A 19178-nucleotide genomic window follows, 5' to 3' on the forward strand; every position below is an offset into this window, starting at 1 on the left:
GAGGAACTGACTCTCTCCCCACCTTCCCCCATGCTGCTGCCTCTGTGGTGTGCAGAGAACCAGCTTTTAAGCTGGCTCTCTGAGCATGCTGGCTCCCACGGAGCCACCTGCCCCCACTGTCCTGTGCTGCTGCCTCGAGCATCAGCTCCTGCCTCCCCACCCCAGCGTGAAAACACGTATCTGCTGAAAATGTCAGTGGAGACACTTTTACACGCATGTCAACATCTCGAGTATGCAAATCACCAAAACAACCCTAGCATTGCTTCTACTTTTGCTGCAACATGGAGAATAACCAGAATCTGAGATCACCTCCTCTAACCATTACACAAAATCATTCATTCTTTCAAGATGAATCGGATGCATGTAACCATGTTTCTTAAAACTAGCTAAACGTTTGTTGGCCCAAGGATTATTTCAATTCTGTAATGGGACCTGAGTGAATGAGAAGCTTAGTGGCAGTAGTTTAGTCTGATCTGTGGGAAACAACATGCACTTATTAGTCTTTCCTTCACAAGAAAAGCCAGAATGGCAGGCTTCATTTGTCTCCAAGCAGTATTTTTGTTAGCAATGCCAAAAAAATTCAGTGCTATCCACACCTTTGTGCTCTATTGCTTGCTTGTTTTTTGTCCAAATCCAAGCTTTCCTATTCTTAATTTTCTACAGTTTTGTTTTTTCTTTTTTCTCATGTAGACATCAGCAGGGCCTTAGCTGTGTACACCTGCTCTCTCTCTTCAGTCTCTTTAGTCCCACCAACCACATTGGTTCTTGCAATGTAGATGCTGTAGGTGTGGGGAGAGGAATTAGATTCCAGTAAGTGCCACTTCAGTGGCTAGGCTTGGTATGGAAGTAGCGACTAATTTCTCCAGGTGGGCCTGGTACAGTGGCTGAAATACTGGTGTGAAAGCCCCATCAGGGAGTAAACAAGGTGTCTTGGAAAGGGGGCATGTCCCATGAGAATCCATCCGAAGGAGGCTGTGCTGTCTCTAGTTAAGAAACAGCAGGAATTCCTAAAGTATCCAAAAGCACACTGCTATGCAGTAGCCCAGCCCAACACAGCAACACCCTGAGGTAGGTAGAGCTGGGCAACCAGGCCGCTGATGTGGAGGATGCAGTGTGCTCATTTCAACCTGTCATTAGAGAGGGGCAGTTTTTGCGGGGTCAGTGTCTAGTGTTGAGACCACAGAAAACTTCATTCAGTTTTTAGAAGAAAGTTGTTTATAGGTTTAGATTAGAAAAAGTTGCAAGCAGCCCAATTCTTGGAAATTTATAAGGGGGAGAAGAAGCTGATCTACAGGAAATACTAATTTCTGAGCCCTGCTTAGGAAGTAAATTAAATTCTGTTAGGACAAAAAAATAACAAAACTTAGCTATTGAATTTTAGGTAAGAAGTGTTCCTACAAAGGTCAGAAGGTAGGAAGACTAAACTCCTAATATGTTAAATATGAATCAGGTACTTTCCTGAAAAATCATTCTAATTTTATTATATTGAATTGCCTGTGTCTGGCATTGATATCTCAGTAAGTGTAGCGCTGATCCAGCATTTACTCTATAAACTTGTGCACAAAACTTCAACCCCCTTAGGTTTAGTTAATTCAGGCAAGCTGACAGGTTGGATTTCCTGTATAAAAACATGTAATTCTTCTGAAATGTAAGTGCTTTCAAGATAGCCTTGTAAAATAAGGCGGCTTGTTTACTTTTTTTTGATTAGGTTACTTATTAGAAAAGGGCTGTTGTGACTTTAAATAGCTTATTCAACGAGTCACCCCTGCTATGTTGGTAGGTTCCTGGTTTGCGAGCAGCAAAGCCTCTTTCAAGCATGTAATAGAACATTCCATTTCCTGTTCCCTTGCTGACACAGAGGAGTGTTCCTGCTGGCAGTGATCTAATCATAGTGCAGTAAGAAACATGGCAGTTTGATAAAACATGGTGGAGACAGAGGCTGAGATGGAAGCATATGTTCTAGAAGACATCCTGGAGGTAGGAGTTGACATACAAATTGCAGTGAAAATTGAAAGCCCGAAGAAAGCAATCTATCTACTGGAATATGCTTACAAATTACTCAGTTAAGGGAGGAGGGGTAGCGAAGTTATGCATTTAAGCAAGGCACATAGTCCTTGTTTTGTGAGATGTGCTGCTCACATGGCTACTGAATTACCTAAGAATTAGTATGTCAGTTGTTTAGTTATAAATTCTGTGTGGGGGTTGTGTGGTAGAGAGAAATAAAAGAAAGGACCTCAGACTTCATAAAATGCCTGCATGCTTGTGACCTTTAGATTAACTCATTAGAAGGTGAGGTCTGCAAAGCTGCTTGCAAAGGCTTTAGTATCCTATGTCTTACACAGCTTACATGAAGACCTGAAAGTGCTTATATTTTCTGGTTAAAGAAGCTGCTTTTTCGGTAGGCATTGATTATAAATTATTAAATCTATTAAATGATAATTGCTATATATACTTTGTTCCAGATTGCAAATTATCTGGCTACATACAGTACTCCTTATTTTTAAAGGGGATCAGGATATTTATAAGTCCTTATGTTACATTTTTGTGACTTCCTTGTTAGAGCATGGAATTATATAATTTGATATTTTACTGTTTTAATAGAGCAGATGATTAATCTGATTAGTTTCTCTTTAGAGATATACAAAGAATTATTTACATTTGTCTGTTATGGAGTAAATGTTTGTCAATTGAATTTTCTGCAATCTAAAGATGAAGGGAAGAAATAACTGATTTAATTTGTTTAGGAGTAGGTTAGAATGTGATATTGAGTTACTGCAGATTTTTAAATACTAGTTAGATTTGCAGGTATTTTTGTAGTCCGATAACTCAAGAAGGCCAAGGATGTGATTGATTATTTTCTTTTTAACATGTGCAGTACTGATGTTGAGAATTCTCAATTACTATAATGCTGCTGTGGGAGGGGTTGGGAGAAAGAGAGGAAGGAGGCCTCCTGCGCATTATAAAGTGCTGCATGATCAATGAGTATTTTCTGGAGCCCTTGTGTGTGCTTGGAGCTGACATTGCAGTAAGATTCTTACAGCTTCTAGCTGTTCTGCAGCATGAAAACTGATTGTGCTGTGATTCTTTTTCTTCATCATTATTTCAGTCCCATCTTGTACTAAATATGCAATAGGGATACTTAATTTTTTTTTACTACTGCTTTCCATCTCTCCACTGTTGAGAAAGTATTTGTGGTCTTGTTCTATTTGACTTTTTAAAAAAAATAGATTATATTTCATTAAGTAAACGATAGCTTCCTTTTCTAGCAGTATCTGCAAAATACTATTAAATCTACTAGGCAATACCCATGTGCTATCTTAAAGAACACTGCTCCTGCATTTTTATTTTTATTATTATTATTTTTTTTTTAAAGATTCAGCCTGTTGTTTTAAGAAGTATATTCCATGGCAATGCATAGAATATGAAAGTGAGTAGGAATAATAATTTAGATTTATCTTTTTGTTTCAGTAATTCCAGTTTTGCAAGCAATTCCAGTTTTATAAGCGAAAATACATTCAAATGGCCTTTTATCCTTATTCTGGATATTTTCAGAAGTTCGATATAGTCAAGTTCTGGCAATAATGTAAATTTTCTAAATAGTTGAACCTTTGGTGGATGATCATTTTGGCGTAAAATATTTTCAATTTATATTTGTGAAAACATTTGGTATAGGTGTTTAAACTCGTTCTGGAGATTTTAATGAGATTTAACTCCATTTTTGCCAGACTATACTCGCATCTGCATAATAATTTGAACAGAGCATAAATTCAACTTAAAAGATATCTGGAATTGTGTATTTTCCAGACATATGGACAACGGATTGAAAGGGATTATTTTTTCCTATTATGTATAAAATATTCTTTCTTAAAATGTCACTTCTTTCTTTTTGTTACAGGTTGGGAGGGTGAACACACAAACTGTATAACGTGTCTGTTAAAACACGTCCTGTATGTCTTCATAATTAAGCTAAATATTTAAGTTCATGTGCTTCAAGTGAAACAGAGGAATATATATCAGTATGTATTAAAGATAAAAGTGAATTACAGAAAGGTATTTAAGTAAAAATCAAAACTGTAATATCGCCACAGAGGGAAATGCTGTAATTGTATGCATATATTAAGAGTGTATTGAGTTATTGACCTTGTATACATTCATTGTTCCCCTCTTTTTGGTAGTGAAAAAAATCCTGTTGATATGCCTTGACCCAGTTTCTCACTGACTTTCTTTTTATCAACTATGGTAGAGTTAAGTAATAACGCTCCAAAGTTACTGTGTTGTCCAGAATGGCTTGTGCATAGAAATTTTTAAACTTTGATACGTTTTTATAATTGTTAATTTGGAAATGCTATTTCAATATGAAATGCATTTACAATAAATGTTTTTATAAATGTTAAATATTTTCTGATACTCGTTCTCTACTCAAATCATTTAGTCATTAATGAACCTCATTGTAATATTTCAGGAATTAGATATTTTTGTATTTTATTTGAATTTATTTAACATTTTAAAAGACTTTTTAGTTCTAGGAGAAATTGGAAAGGTTTATATTTTTAACAGTCATTTTCTTATGTAAGCAAGTATGTGGGTCAACATCTTTGAAGGTACAGAATATCATTTCTGGGAGAGAACTTATTTCTACCTCTGTACGCTTAAAATGTGTTTTACACAAGAATTTGATATTAAAGCTTTCCTATTTTTAAAGCATGTCCAGGGAAAAAAAAAAAGAAATGTTACTTGTTTCATATTTACTCTCATGTGGTACAGAGTAGGGAAAAAAAATAAAGATTCTACTAGGTTTGGGTGACTAGCAGTTCTTGGGCGAAAGTTTGCTAACATAAACTTAGTGCTATTTCATTGTTGTCCTTGGGGTTAAATGGGGATACATCAGGACAGAATTTGCACATTGGACTTCCCTACACCTAAAGTACCTAAGAATTATACTATGTGAAAATTTAGTCCCCTGGTATGTATGCTGTTTTCTCAATCTTTTGATATTAGCTATTAAAGATTATGGGAATTTTCAGTTTGGCATACAGGCAGTCCCCGGGTTACATGGATCCGACTTACATCAGATCCCTACTTACAAACGGGGCGAGGTAACCCCGCACTAGCTGCTTCCCCCCAGCAGACCAGGGAGACACGAAGCTAGCACCCACCCCCCCACCCCCCAGCAGACCAGAGAGATGCAGAGTGGCTTTTCTCAGCAGACACCTCAGCTTGAGAATAAAGAACTGAGGGAAGTGAGGTGTGGGAGAATAAAACTGAGCTCTGGAGAAATGTTTGGCTAGAGTTTCCCCTACAATATGTACCAGTTCCGACTTACATACAAATTCAACTTAAGAACAAACCTACAGTCCTTATCTTGTACGTAACCCGGGGACTGCCTGTATTTTAAAACATGAATCTAGTTTTGTTTTAACATCATGCTTGTTTTTCATAACTTATTACTAATTGGCACTTGAAAGTTTGTGTTTAGAGGGGTTCAGTCAGATATTGCAGTGAAAAAGTGATGTGTGAAACTTATGTCAGTGGCAATAAACTGCTGTCAGAATGAGGGTAAGGGCCTCATAGCAACATTGAGTGGATTGTTTGGGAGTATGAAGAGAGCAGTACTTTCTATCCTAAAGCACATAGGTAATGACAATAAATGAAATACTGACCAACTAAAACTTTACATGTATTTTAAGATTTGTTCCATTGTGAAAGGTTCCTTGAATAAACAGGTTGAACCTCTCTAGTCTGGAACCTTTGGGACCTGATTGGTGCTGAACCAGAGAATTTGCTGAACTATGGGAGGTCAATATTATCTGGAGGCCCTGGAGCTGGGAAACTGCAACAGCCTTGGTATAAAGGAGCCCATCAGCCTTGGGGAGCAGAGCTATGGCAGTCCCAGAGCTGCAGCAGCCCCAGCACCCGGAGCTGTGGCAGTTTCAGTGCTCTAGAGCTGCGGCAGCTCCACTGGCTCTGGGGCTGCAGAGCCGTGGTGGCCCTGGGGCAGCGAAGTCCCGGCAATCCCTGGGCATAGGAATCACGGTATCCCTGAGGTGCGCGGAGCCTGATGCCCCAGAGCAGCAGAGCTGTGGTGGCAGGGACTGGCCAGTGGAGCTGGGAGCCAACCTGGTGGCAAGGGAGCTCCATTATGTCTACTGACGGACCCTGGGAGAGCCTGGAGTACCATCAGCAGAGGGATAGAATTGACCTCCCCTGGTCCAGCAAACTCCCTCATTTGGGACCAGTCAGGTCCCAAGGGTGCTGGACAAGGGAGGTGCAACATGTACTGGAAAAACCTTTTTAATGTAGACTAGCCTCAAGCTGCAGCAAACTCAATATCCTTTCTGGTAGCAAGGAAGAGATCACTTTGAAATCCATTATAGGAAGAATTATCTTGTAGTCAATACTGGTCTGGGACTTTGGAAACCCAAGTTCTCTTTCTGACTAGGATTCAGTCTTCCTGAATCACTTTAGCCGAAGCAACTTGCTCATTTTCAAAAAGAGGTGCCTGAAGCTTGGCTCCTAAATCTCTCTGTAGGTATCTACCAAAAGTATTGTTTTTCAAAAGCCCTAAGTTTGAAGCCATGACTGTGGAAGTTGTGCTAAATTCTAGGTGCCTTTGAAAATCAGGTCACTGACTTAAGTCTTCTCCAAACACAGATATCCAGTAGTTCAACTGAATTAAATTGATCTAGGTGAAGTGTAAGTTTTTATGCATAGACACTTATTTTGATTTAAGTGCCTTGGATCTTGTCTACACATGGTTTGCATAGATTTGATTAAATTGCTTTAGCCCGTGAAAGTTCCTTTGTGGATTATTTTGGTGGCTTATTTCAGTTTTGCTTAAATGTTGGCTTGAGCTGAACCATAATGAACCATTTCTTCAATTGTTGGTCCCTGTGTGTGTTTCACTGTGCAGGCCACCCCACTCTTTGTTCCTGAAACCAGAGAATTCTAGTTTGTGCCTGTGCTCTTTCACTTGCTAGCCTTTGAACCAAGGCTATAAGGGGCAGTTTAACATCTCTAGTTTTGACCAGTTATCTTTGCAATTCTTTATTACCTCCATGTAGTCAGAGATGAAATGCGCCAGTGTCTTCAGCGCTTTTCTTAGATTTCATCTGTACATAGTTAAAAATAGTTTATTAGATAGTTTTGTATATTTTAAGTTAGAAAGTAAACAAGTAAGGTGTACTTTACTACTTCACTCACCCACTTTTTTTCCTGGCACGGGCATCAAACCATGCCCAGAATACTGAGATAAAAAGCTGTGTCTTTTGGTCCATTGTGTCCACCAGAGGTTCCTGTACTGCTTGGATGAAGTGTGCAATTCTAACTAGTGTAGTATCTGTCACTTCTTTCTCAGCAAGACCTGCCAGGCATGAGAGTTAAGGCTTTGGAAACCTCTAATGGAGTAGGAGACGAAACCTCAGTTTGACTGCACTGAGATAGTTGTCTTAAAGTAAAATCCTAGTGGAGACAAGTCTTTAGTTTTAATCTTGATGTAGCTGTGGAGGTAAACCTTGTATGTTGAGATTAAAACTTCGATGTGTTGCCTTCACTAGGATATTATATTGAAGAAGCTAACTTATGGTAGCAATCTTGGTGTAAAAACAGCTATTTGCACTGCCCAAAAAGTTCAGGGACAGGAAGTTTCTGGAGACAGTGTGAGTGGTCTCTCCTAACTATAATAATCAGGCACGTCTCTTAGCTGTAGCAAAGCAAGGAAAGAGGAGTAAACAGCAATATTCTATAAGAAAAGTATTTATGCGTGAAGTGCTCAGGAAAAGTTCGACAGCCTCTGATTGTTCTAAACAATCCCATATTCCATTTATGCATGTTAAGTGTCTTAAAACCGTTACAGGAAACGTCTGCTTGAAGAACTGCGAAGATTGCATGATAATTCCTCTTAAGGGAGGGCAGTAGCAGGAAGTTAATTTATAAAACAGGTTAATCAAAATAAGGGATATTAAGTTTCAGACTGAGGCTTGATTTACACTTAAAATTTAGGGAAACATGGCTACACAATCCCCTGTTCCAGCCTTGAGTTGCACTTCTGAACTCCAAACCTTTTGGTCCTAGTCGGGAGCCCTCCTGCACCCCAAACACCTCAGCCCCAGCCCAGAGCCCATACTCCAGCCAGAACTCTCACTCCTGCCAACCCTTAGCCCCCTCCCATACTCCAAATCCCTCAGTCCTACCCCTGCCACAAATGGTTGGTATTCAGAATAGATTTTATGTGCAGCAATAGGGAGGCAATGCATCTCACATCTTCATATTGGTACACGTAAAAAAATGCATTCTATCCATGGACATAAAAAAATTAGATGGATCACTGATTAATGTTTAGATTTTTGGAAAGCTTTATTGTTGTTAGGGAAGAATCTAAAAGGCCATATATGTCTGTTTGGGAGGGGGCTTTTCCCCACAATACTGTGGTATATCTGAATAAAGTTTCTAGTTAGGCAGATGAGTTTCAGGTTGATGTTCCCTCAGGGAATAATCCCTATATAATAGCTGTAGAGAGCTGGTCACAGACTACTATGACCATGCAAACTGTTATTAAACAACATAAATTGCAAGGTGGATGAGTGCTGCTCGATTGGACAGTCTGGGGATTTAAGGTTACTGGAGTCAGTGTTGCTCAATTTGCGTGACCAGTGCAGAGGATGAGGGCAGCAAGTTCACAGGTGCTAGGTACTAGATCCCTTTCAGCTAGTCTGGTCACATGTCTTATATGCCCCATATTTGTCCATGTTTATGCTAGACTTTACTCTCTGTAGAAAGCAGACTGATCACTTCAGGGAATGAAGACTTCATGAGGAGATTAACATCCCTCCCTGGTCAGCAAAGTACTCAGATTGGGCATTCTTCTGGTGTTTTCAGGTAGATTGATAGTTAATCCTGTGAACCAGAGTCCAGGTAAGGATTGCTGGTAGGGCATGGAGGAAAGGGAGCAGGATAGTAGAAAAGAGAAGACAGCCAGCAAAAATTAAGGCCTCTCAGCCTGACTTCTCCAGCTCAGAGCAGAACTTCTGTAAAGAATTCTTCTTTTGTGGTACACAGTAAGGATGTTAAGGACTAGTTGACTATCGAATAAGCAAATGCTTATCAGATAAAGGCAGCAAATGGAGGGGGGGAGAGAAGGTATTTCAAAGTGGCAGTGCTGCATGGAGCTCATACCTGGGCTCATGCGGCGGTGTCGTAGTGTTTGCGTGGAGCCCGGGCTCTGCACGGCATTTCGAAGTGGCAGCGCAGCATGGAGCCTGGGGTCAGTGGGGGACTTGGAGTCCCCCACTGACCCCAGGCTGCATGAGGGTGCTTCCAATTTGAAATGTACAAGAGCCCCCGCTGGGGACTCTTGTACATTTCAAAGCAGGCAAGCCACATGCAGCCGGGAGTCAGCTGGCCCCGAGTTCTGCATTCCTCCTCTGAAATGTGCAAGAGCCACAGTAGGGGCTCTTGTACATTTCAAAGGAGGAATGAGGAAGTGCCTGTTGACTAGTCGATGGAAATTCCATCGACTACTTGACTAGTAAATTACTCGATATTTAACATCCTTAGTACACAAGTGACAGATTTGCTTTGATTTTTTCTAGGTCTCATTTAGGCCATATCTTCACTATGTGGAAGATCGATGCTGCTGTGATCGATCTTCTGGAGTTTAATTTAGTGTGTTTAGTAAAGACCCACTAAAGGGAACTCAGAGGGGCGCCCTGTCAGCATTCCTGCTCCTCACAAGGAGTAAAGGAAGTCGACAGGAGCAAATGAAGTGTGGATGGTGTGGAAACCCAATTTCAGATGCGTCGATTCCAGCTACGTATCTTAATTTGGCCTTCTGCTGTAGTGTAGACCAGGTCTTAGGGAGAGCAGTTTGAATACCAGAGCTAAGAATTTTAGCAGCAAAAAGGGCCTAGATGGGTGTAGTTAATCCATCAGTCAAGACCCAGACTAGCAGATTCTTTTGTTACTGGAAGAAGACTGTCTTTTATTCATATTAGTTATCTCAAGCTTAAATTCTATAGAACAGTCTTTCTCAACCAGTGGTGTAAATACCCTTGGGGGGGGGTACTCAAGAGAAGTCTAGGGTGGGGGTACATCAACACAACTGAAATTTTGTTTTAAGTTTTACAGTGTTTTATTATTTTTGTACTTTTTACACCCAAAAATTTCATCGCCTGCCTGGCTACAATTTAAGTTGTTTAAACAAATGTGGTGCAATGTTGTGTGTCTGAAAACTGTAGTACTGTGGTACTTCTATTTTTTGAAAAAGGGCTACTTTATAATAGAGGTTGAGAAACACTGCTATAGAACTTGTTATTTTGGCGTGCCCAAACACAGTTTGCTAGGATCTTTCCTAATAACCGTATAGTCCTGTTTCAAGCCAAATCATAACAATACAATCTTCCTCTCAGATTTGATGTTTTCTGATTTACCTATAAGCTATAACATTGGTTTGAATTGTATACATCAGGTTTGTAAATCTGTAGTAATGATTGGAGTGTAAGCATGTTAAATATAACTTCTAAAATCTGAATATAAGCCAAATTTTCATTGAGGGATTATGGGATGCAGTTTGAGAGAGAAAAATTATCCTGCAAGGGTTCAGGAGATTGAGTAAAGTCATTCTGTTGGGCACATACAATCCTTCATTATATTCTTTGTCCTCATAAATATGAAGGTGGGGCTGGCGAACTTTCTTCCTGCTTTGAGGAATGTCTTACTAATTATCTGTGTAGATGGACAAATATTTCTTAATTGCAAAAGCAACTTCAGAAAGAAAGCTTCAAAGTGTCATGTATGGGCAAGTTCATAATTAACAGCAAACTATACTAAGTGTTTAACATTTTTGGATCATCTTGATAAATTGATGCCAAAAGCTTGTCTTCATTTCGTTGGTGCTGTTTTCTCCCTCATGGAATAAGAGCTGCAGCATATTGGACTACATGTGTGGTGTATTTGAAGTACAAGAACAGTTGTTAGAATATAGCTATTTTTCTTTGCAGTTTCACCACCTGTGTAGCTGTTAGAATATAGCTGTTTTTCTTTGCAGTTTCACCACCTGTGTAGCTGTATGTATCGTTTCCCTTGTACTCAACTGAGAAGAGAGATTCATGTGCAAACACACCAACACGTTCTCTTTATAGTCAATAGAAACGGCGACACTGCAGTAATAATGCAGGTGTCCTTGCAGCAGGAGGACTGTCTCTGCCAGTGGTTGATGGAGTGTTAGATCACTTCGGCATCGTAGTCTGACCCTTCTGCTTTCCCATTCGCTGTTAGCAGTGAGAACAAATATGCGTTTTTGGAGTACATCAGCGAAATAGATTAGTAATATACAGCCTCCCGCCCCCCCCCCCCCAAAAAAAAAACCCCACTGTTAAGAATTTTATACCAAGACAGTTGCTACTTGTCTGATCTTAGAAATGTGTGAATAAGAAAATTTAGCCTGTCGTGTTTTAACAGGACTGGTGTGAATTACGATCATATTTATTTTTCATTAACATGAAAATAAAATACCACTTTACAGTGCATGCAAAGTAGTCAGCATTCCAGGATTTTTGTGGATGGTTCTGCAGTGTTTTTGCTGTTTTAGTACCGGGTCCTGTGCTAAGAAAAATGGATTGGGCTAGGATAAAGAAGAATCCTGTACTGCTGTTTCCTTTAAAGAACTGACCAAAATAGGCCAGATTTTCTGCTGATATAAATGCATGCTGCACCCGTTTCACCAGCCAAGAATTTGGCCCTATTACTTGATAGACTTTTAAAATTATCAAGCTTACATAAGAATTAATCGTCCTGTAGCTTTACAATCAACTTCATGAAAGAAGTAGTAATAGTGTTTTGGCTTTGCCTTACCATATTATATCAGTGGTTCCTAACCTTTTTAATACCGTGGACTGGCAAACTCATTCAAAAACAGTTGGCGGACTGGCAGTGAAATATTTGCATATTCCTTATGGTAATTTTAGCCCATAGTAATGTCAGGCAAATCAAAGGGAGGTGGGGTGGGAGCATGATGGTTAACAAGAATTTGAAAAACTGCTGCACACACACTTTAAAAAAACAATGAAATAATTGCTAATACTTGTTAAAAAGTATTGCCTCAATTGCACCAGAATTAGAGGCAGTAATTAACAGATCTGACAGGGCTGACACCTTCTGCACATTCATATTTTCCTATGCATTTAATAATGCATCATCATCATCATCATCATCATAATGTGTGTACCCGCTGGCTGGGAGCAGCTGGAAGCCAAGGGGAGGCTCCTGCCGAAGGGGAGGTTGGAAAAAGGGGTCACAGGGGCAGCTGCCCATCATGGGGCACTTGGCCTCAGTGGCTATGCGGCGTTTTCTCCACCGGCCGTGACAGTTGCTCTCCACCTGACCCCGCTGGTCGGGGCAGTAGCCGCCAGAGCTGGCCCCAGTAGAGACAGCCTCACTGTGGTCCCAGCTCCAGCTGCAGCACACCCAGCTCCCAGCCATCCCACTCAGTCTGTGCTGCATGGGCAAGTGGGTGGGAAGGGAATTCCCTGGGAACCTCAGCGGGCGGGACTAAATAAATATTGAGGCGTGGCCTGGCAATGCGTCGTGGGCTGGCAGACAGGTTCGTGGCCTGCCATCGGTCTGCAGACCAGCGATTGGAAACAGCTATATTATGTAACTGAAAAGATCACAAAGGTTTAAATTATTTTTATGACCATTTTAATATTTGCATCACATTTTATTTAAATGAAACATTACTTTGGTGTTATGAAAATGCATTTGAAAATTTAGATAATTGTATATAAAAAGTTACAACCATCTATTGCAGATTTCTAAAATATATAATGTAAGCTAAAACAAAGTAGAGAGGTCACATACAAAGCTAGGTGTTTTGACTTCATTACAGGGAAAATTCAACTTTGTGGCATTGGGTGCATGCATGATTTATTTCAGAAGGCCATTAAACAGAATACTCAAATCTTGGTATTCAACAGTTTGAATAATTTTGTTCCTTAGCTCTTTGCCTATGTGACTAGTAGGGATGTAAGCAAGTAGTTGAGTAGTCAGCTACCCGATAAGGCTAAGCTTATTGGCCACTCAATTCAACTACTCCCCGCACCTTTGTATCAGAGGCAGCAAGGATGAGGAACAGAAGCTAGTGCTGGAGGGAGCCGGTTCCCCCAGCACAGTCTCCCTGGTACTGCCTCCCCCCTCCTGCGCTGCTCCCTCTACCAGAGGCAACAGCAGTGGGGGAGTAAAGTAAAGCAAAGCAGCCTCTGACTGCAGCAGGCTAGAAAGCAGCACTGCTGCAGTCTTGGATCCGGCATCGGGACTCCTGAGTCCTGGCTCGCACCAGGTCCATTAGCTATCCCCACTGAGACTTTGCATTTTAATTGTAGTTAGAGCTGCCCACTCTTACTACATTTAAAATGCAGAGCTGCAGTGGTCCTGGCTCAAACCGGTCTGCGATCTACCCCTAGTGGAGCCTTGCAGTTTAAATGTAGTAAGAGCTACCCATTTCCTACTACATTTAAACTGCAGAGCTACAGTGGGGATAGCTCTTGGACTGGCGTGAGTCATGATAAAGCACCTTTCCTTATCGATCACTCCTGTAGTCGATACAGATTGTATTGACTACACCAGGGCTACTCAACTTTGGAAGAAGGCCCGGGGGCCCCAATGATACCTCACAGCATATGCTGAGGGCTGCAACTTAAGTATGGTTGCATGTGCATGCAAATATATATACTGTATGCAAATATCTTTTCACACTGACAGGCAAGAATACAAAGATTAAGGCAAGACTATACAACACACAGGCCTCATTTAAATCAGTTCTGCTGATGATGATAATGTGCAATATTTACCCGATTTCCACCCATATGACAGCACTTTTAATGAGCAATGACAGTCCAGGAATTTAACTACTAAAATGCATATCAACAGAAGACCATTATATTGATTACTTTTTTGTTTTGGTCCCCTGTGAGCCATGTTTTGATCCCCTCGTAAACCCAAACCACACCACGGGCTGCAAACAAATGGGCCACGGGGTCGCGTGTTGAGTAGCCTTGGACTACACAATTAGCTGGGTACCTCTTAACATCCTTAGTGACTAGGTTGGTAATAAAATGGAAGGAAGTCTGGGTCCAGTAAATTTAAAGAGTTAACATTCTGTATTAAGGTAGTATAACTATGGAATTCTTCTTTTGCATGTTAAAAATAAGGGACTCAGTGGAGAAATTCTTCTTTTTCCTTTGTCAGCCTTAGGGGTATCTGAAATGTGAAAAAAGGTAATTGAAGTATAGTCCAGTGAATAAACTCTACAGGTATAGGGGGATAGCTCAGCAGTTTGAGTATTGGCCTGCTAAACCCAGGGTTGTGAGTTCAATTCCTGAGGGGGCCATTTAGGCCTCTGGGGCAAATCTGTCAGGGATGGTGCTTGATTCTGCTGGGAGGGCAGCAGTTTGGACTCAATGACCTTTCAAGGTCCCTTCCAGTTCTAGGAGATGGTATATCTTCATATATATATATATATGTATAGCATATAAAACACTACTTAGTCGCATGATTATAATTTTTGTCTTTGCAATTGAGAGTGGATATAGAAGGTGAATGTTTTATTTAAATTGTAGTCCATTAAATTAATATATGCTATTATGGGATTGTGCACCATAATGGGGACTAATAAGGTTTTAGTTGGGATAAAAAATGGGCTTTTTTTGTGCTAAAATATATTAAAACAAATAGGACAGCGATACTTAATCTGTGGAGCACAGGGAAATGTTGGGAGGCACATCAGGATCCACGCCACCTCGCTCAGAGATCAGGGAGGGAGTGCTACCTAGCCACACGTGGTCCACCCTAGCGCCACTTTCATTCCTTTCCCAACTGTATTGTAACTGCAACTCGGGCCCTCGACTGCAGCTCTGATGGGAATTTGGGGACCACTGAAATAAGGCTACACAATGTGCATATTATAGCAGGAGTTCATCAAATAGGGTTTCAAACCATGCCTAATAATATCCTAGAATTGCTCTATTTTTATGCACATTGTGAAGAATTTGAATTTAGTTCACTTGAGATTATGCAGGCATGTAGAACTAACTTGTACTGCTGAAATATATAATTGAACCATCCCGTATTTCTGTTAAATTTAGTCATAAGGTATTGAGTACTGAAATGTGTGCCTTTGGATGGTTATTTAATGAGTTTTTTCCCTGAGATTGTTTGTCGGAATTGTCAGCTCTCACATTACATTGTTGTATTTAGATCCACTTTCTTCCCTGAATCCCATGATATACACCTTTAAGTGTTTAATAAATCTGTAAATAGTTGAAAATGAACTTTTGTAAATTAAAGATTTCATTAGGCAGTCCTTCTGAATTTAGTACATTTAATCTGTATGAAATAGGGATGTGAACGTGTATCATGTACATGGTTATATGAAACCTCTTCTCCCTGTGCTGCTGCCTCTGTATCAGTGGGGGGTGGGGATGGGAGATGGTATGCACGAGGAGCACTGGCTCCCCCCACCTCGCCCACCTGGCATGTAAGCATGTGACCACTGATAATTCCAGTGGTTCTATACGTTTACAAAAATAAATGATTTTTAACATTCTTAGTATGAAAGATGTACTACTACTAGTGAACTGCAAAATTAGGCTTTTAAAATAAATTGGAATCCTTGTCTAGGTACTATAATATAAAATAACTTACTGTGTTTGTAAAATTAGATTTGTGCAACCTCTTGTAAGATGGTCCATGTTCTTTACAGTGACTTACAGAGAAAATACGTTCAGTGTTGTTTAGGGATGTGAGTGTATAACTGTGTAAACGGTTAACCAATAAGCCAGTGTCAGAGGCAGCAACGTGGGATGGGCGCCCAGTGTGCACTGGCTGCCTTTGCAGGTTTGTGTAACTGTGTAACAGCTGAGGTTTTTTTTCAGTTTGGGTATCCCCTCTCCTGCCCACGCATACAAACAGTTGCCATTTATCTTCTATTCCATGTCCTCCTTCCCCCTTGAAGACTTGGTAGGTGGGGGTGGGGAAGAGAGGATTTCTTTTATAGCTTGGTTTATGATTTTAAAATAAGAGGAATTTTAAAAGTATGATTGACTGTTTAATTTATTAATGTGATGATAGCCTTCTGTTACCTACTTTTTTTTTTCATTGTTGTAAACACTCTGAAGCACAGCTGGAAATTTGCACAGTATTAGTTTGCGTTGCACACATCAACATATAAAATAAGCCACAGTAGAGCAAGTACACAAGTGGTGTGCAGGTGACCAATTTATTTGGTTTTCTGAATTATAACATGTTGCTGATGTACTGTAAGAATGAGCACTCCTTTTCATTCCCTTCCCCCAGCTTTCAGATTGTGTAACAAAATTTTGCAATAAAAGGCAGGAATCTTGCTACTTCCAGTGAAAAGGAGTCAGTATAGTAACCTGCTGCTGATCATCTGCTTGAAATTGCAGTAACGAACTGGTCTAGAAAGAATTAGATATAAAGGGTTGTGTTGGCAAAAACAGTCACTGAGACTTAAAGATCTATGCAAATGACTGAGACTCTGGTTTAAGAAAATTTGTGGTGCTTTGCTTTATATAAGAATGACTTTTTTTTTTTTAATTTCTCTTCATTACCATTATAATTGTACATCAGTGACTGAAAAATTGTAAGACAGATGCATAAACTGGTGCCATGGCTGCTCTGTGGATTGACTGAACAGAGCTATTTATAGAAACACTGTTCTGATTATATAGATGTTATAGAAGTTATAACAGGCTTCTGTGGCTTTGGAAGATAGGTTTATAATTATATAAATATCTATTGGAAAGCCTAGTAGAGGTATTAATCTCATTGTTTGCTAACTTTAGAAATTATTCGCCCATAAAGGTATGATAAATTAACTTAGCCATACTTATATCTTGTGGAACTGTCACTGTAAATTTTTTCTCCACGCTGGGTCATGTAAAGTATAATGAACATACCTGAAAAGAGCAAAATTAAAATGTGACCATATATTAATTTACAGCTCTCAAAATTACTCTGGGTGCTGAGTAAAAATTTGGCCCCATCCTTAAAAACACTGTCTAATGTCAGATGTGATGTAATAAGAGTGGGAAAGGAGACAGGGGAGGAGGATGATGGGAGATGCTGCATGATTGTTTACTCATTGGAAGCAAATAGGCACTGTAGTTACACTTCTTAAAATTTTGACAAAGGTATAGTATGACCAAGTATAAAGGCTGACCTAGGAGCAGATTTAGGAGCTTTTTTTTCTTGTTTAATAGTCCATAGGTTTGAACAGCAGGTTCTAACTTCAAGGTTCAAATTGGGTACTTAAAATTTCAGACTTAGTGGAGTAGTACTATCTAATGGAGTTTCTAGATGCAAGTTTAACTGGTTTTGCAACCATTTGGGTTGCTGTACCTTCACTGCTGCATTACCCAAGTTAGCAAACCTGGGTTAAGAAAAAAATCTTTTTTGCAGGCTTGACAAATGTGTAATATTAATGTGTAATAGTAAGTTTTTTCAATTACACTTTCCTCTGGATATGTCGTCAATGGATGATTAACTTGGGCTAGAGCTGAGACTCCACTAGGAAATACAAGTAAAGGAAGGAATTTGCCTCCTTGTCCTTGGTCCCCCCCCCCCCCCCCCCATGGAACCATCTGTACTACCAGTATATTCAGAATTGGTGTTTTCTTTCTTGGGAGACTGTGAAGTACTTGATGAACAAATGTCTCCTGTGAGCCATGCCCTCCCACACAGGGGACCCAGTGTGGAATGGACCTCCATCACTGTTGGTATCCTATGTTGTGGAGACCTCTGCAGCCACCTTTGATCCATCTTCTTGGCCATATTGGGGACTTTGTGACCTGTGCCAACCTGAAGGGGTGACAGTATCTGCTAGGGGGGTCAGTTCACCCTTCCTTTCCAAGAGGACAGCCAGAGCTTCCTCCTGACCCTATTGAAGAAGGTGGAGCGTAAGCAGGATCCAGTGAGTTTGTCCTCATTGTCTCCAGATGAGACAGTCACCCCTGCATCCCCAGCTGCCCCTATTATCCATAAGCTATTTCAGGAACGATTACACAGGGTTCCAGGGGACATTCAGAGCTCTCTTAATGAAGTTCAGGATGCCCAGAACAAACTCCTGGATACCCATCTGTCCTCTGCATCCAGCAAATAGCATTTCCTCTTGATGATGTCAATCTGGAACTAGCTAGAACAGCCTAGTGTGCCCCTTCCCAATTTTGTCTGACTTTGGGGAGGGGTATTTTCCTCCCCTCATATTGCTTCCAATTCAGTGGTTATCCAGGCTTCCACAGAGCTATCTATACAGGAACTCCCTAAATCTGTTCCAGTCAATAAAGAGGTTAAAGAACTCTCTTGGAAGGGACACACTTCTGTTTTCTAGAGTTGTCCGTTCAGAGTAGCCTAGTTTTTCTTGAGTGATTGCTTATGTCCATTCACATTAGATGTGGAAACAAGCAAGGAGGAAGAATATTCTTTCTTCACAGAAGCAGTTCTCTTTTAGACACAAGTGCTGAAGGATCCGACCAGGGACCGTGCTCAGCTTGACCTTTTGCTCACAAACAAAGATGAACCAATAGGGAAAGTAGAGGTGGGTGACAACCTGGGAAGCAGTGATCATGAGATGGTAGATTTCAGGATCCTGACCAAAGGAAGAAAAGAGAGTAGTAAAATACACACCTTGGACTTCAAAAAAGCAGATTTCGACTCCCTCAGAGACCTGATGGGCAGAATCCCCTGGGATGCTAACATGAAGGGGAAAGGAGTTCAGGACAGCTGGCAGTATTTTAAAGAAGCCTTATTGAAGGCACAGAAAGTAACCATCCCGATGCGTAGCAAGAGAGGCAAACATGGTAGGAGACTGGATTGGCTTACAGGGGAAATCCTTGATGAACTTAAGCACAAAAAGTGGAAACTTGGACAAATGACCAGGGAGGGGTTTAAATGTATAGCTCAAGAATGCCGGGGGGTTAACAGGAAGGCGAAAGTGCAAATGGAATGGCGACTGGCTAAGGATGTGAAGGATAACAAGAAAGGTTTCTACAGGCATGTTAACAAGAAGAAGGTGATCAGAGAGGGTGTGCGGCCCCTACTGGATGAAGGAGGTAACCTAGTGACAGACGATGTGGGGAAAGCTGAAGTACTCAATGCTTTCTTTGCCTCTG

The 19178-nt window shown here is 40.6% G+C and overlaps 1 protein-coding gene across 9 annotated transcripts in view; it reads left to right on the forward strand.

Annotated features, from left to right (window-relative positions):
• The window catches only part of ANKRD17 (ankyrin repeat domain 17), a 135603-nt gene that overhangs the window by 38358 nt on the left and 78067 nt on the right, over positions 1-19178 (forward strand). For 2 of the 9 annotated variants that reach the window (XM_075929386.1, XM_006125403.4), the window contains exon 1: positions 1822-1977. The exons of the other annotated variants lie outside the window; for them this stretch is intronic. In XM_075929386.1, coding sequence (XP_075785501.1) covers positions 1924-1977 — 54 coding nt within the window. In that variant the 5' untranslated portion in view covers positions 1822-1923. Of the gene's footprint in view, positions 1-1821; positions 1978-19178 lie in introns of those variants that run through there. 9 annotated transcript variants of the gene reach the window in all.

Source organism: Pelodiscus sinensis, chromosome 5, assembly GCF_049634645.1.
Source record: "Pelodiscus sinensis isolate JC-2024 chromosome 5, ASM4963464v1, whole genome shotgun sequence".
NCBI lineage: Eukaryota > Metazoa > Chordata > Testudines > Trionychidae > Pelodiscus > Pelodiscus sinensis.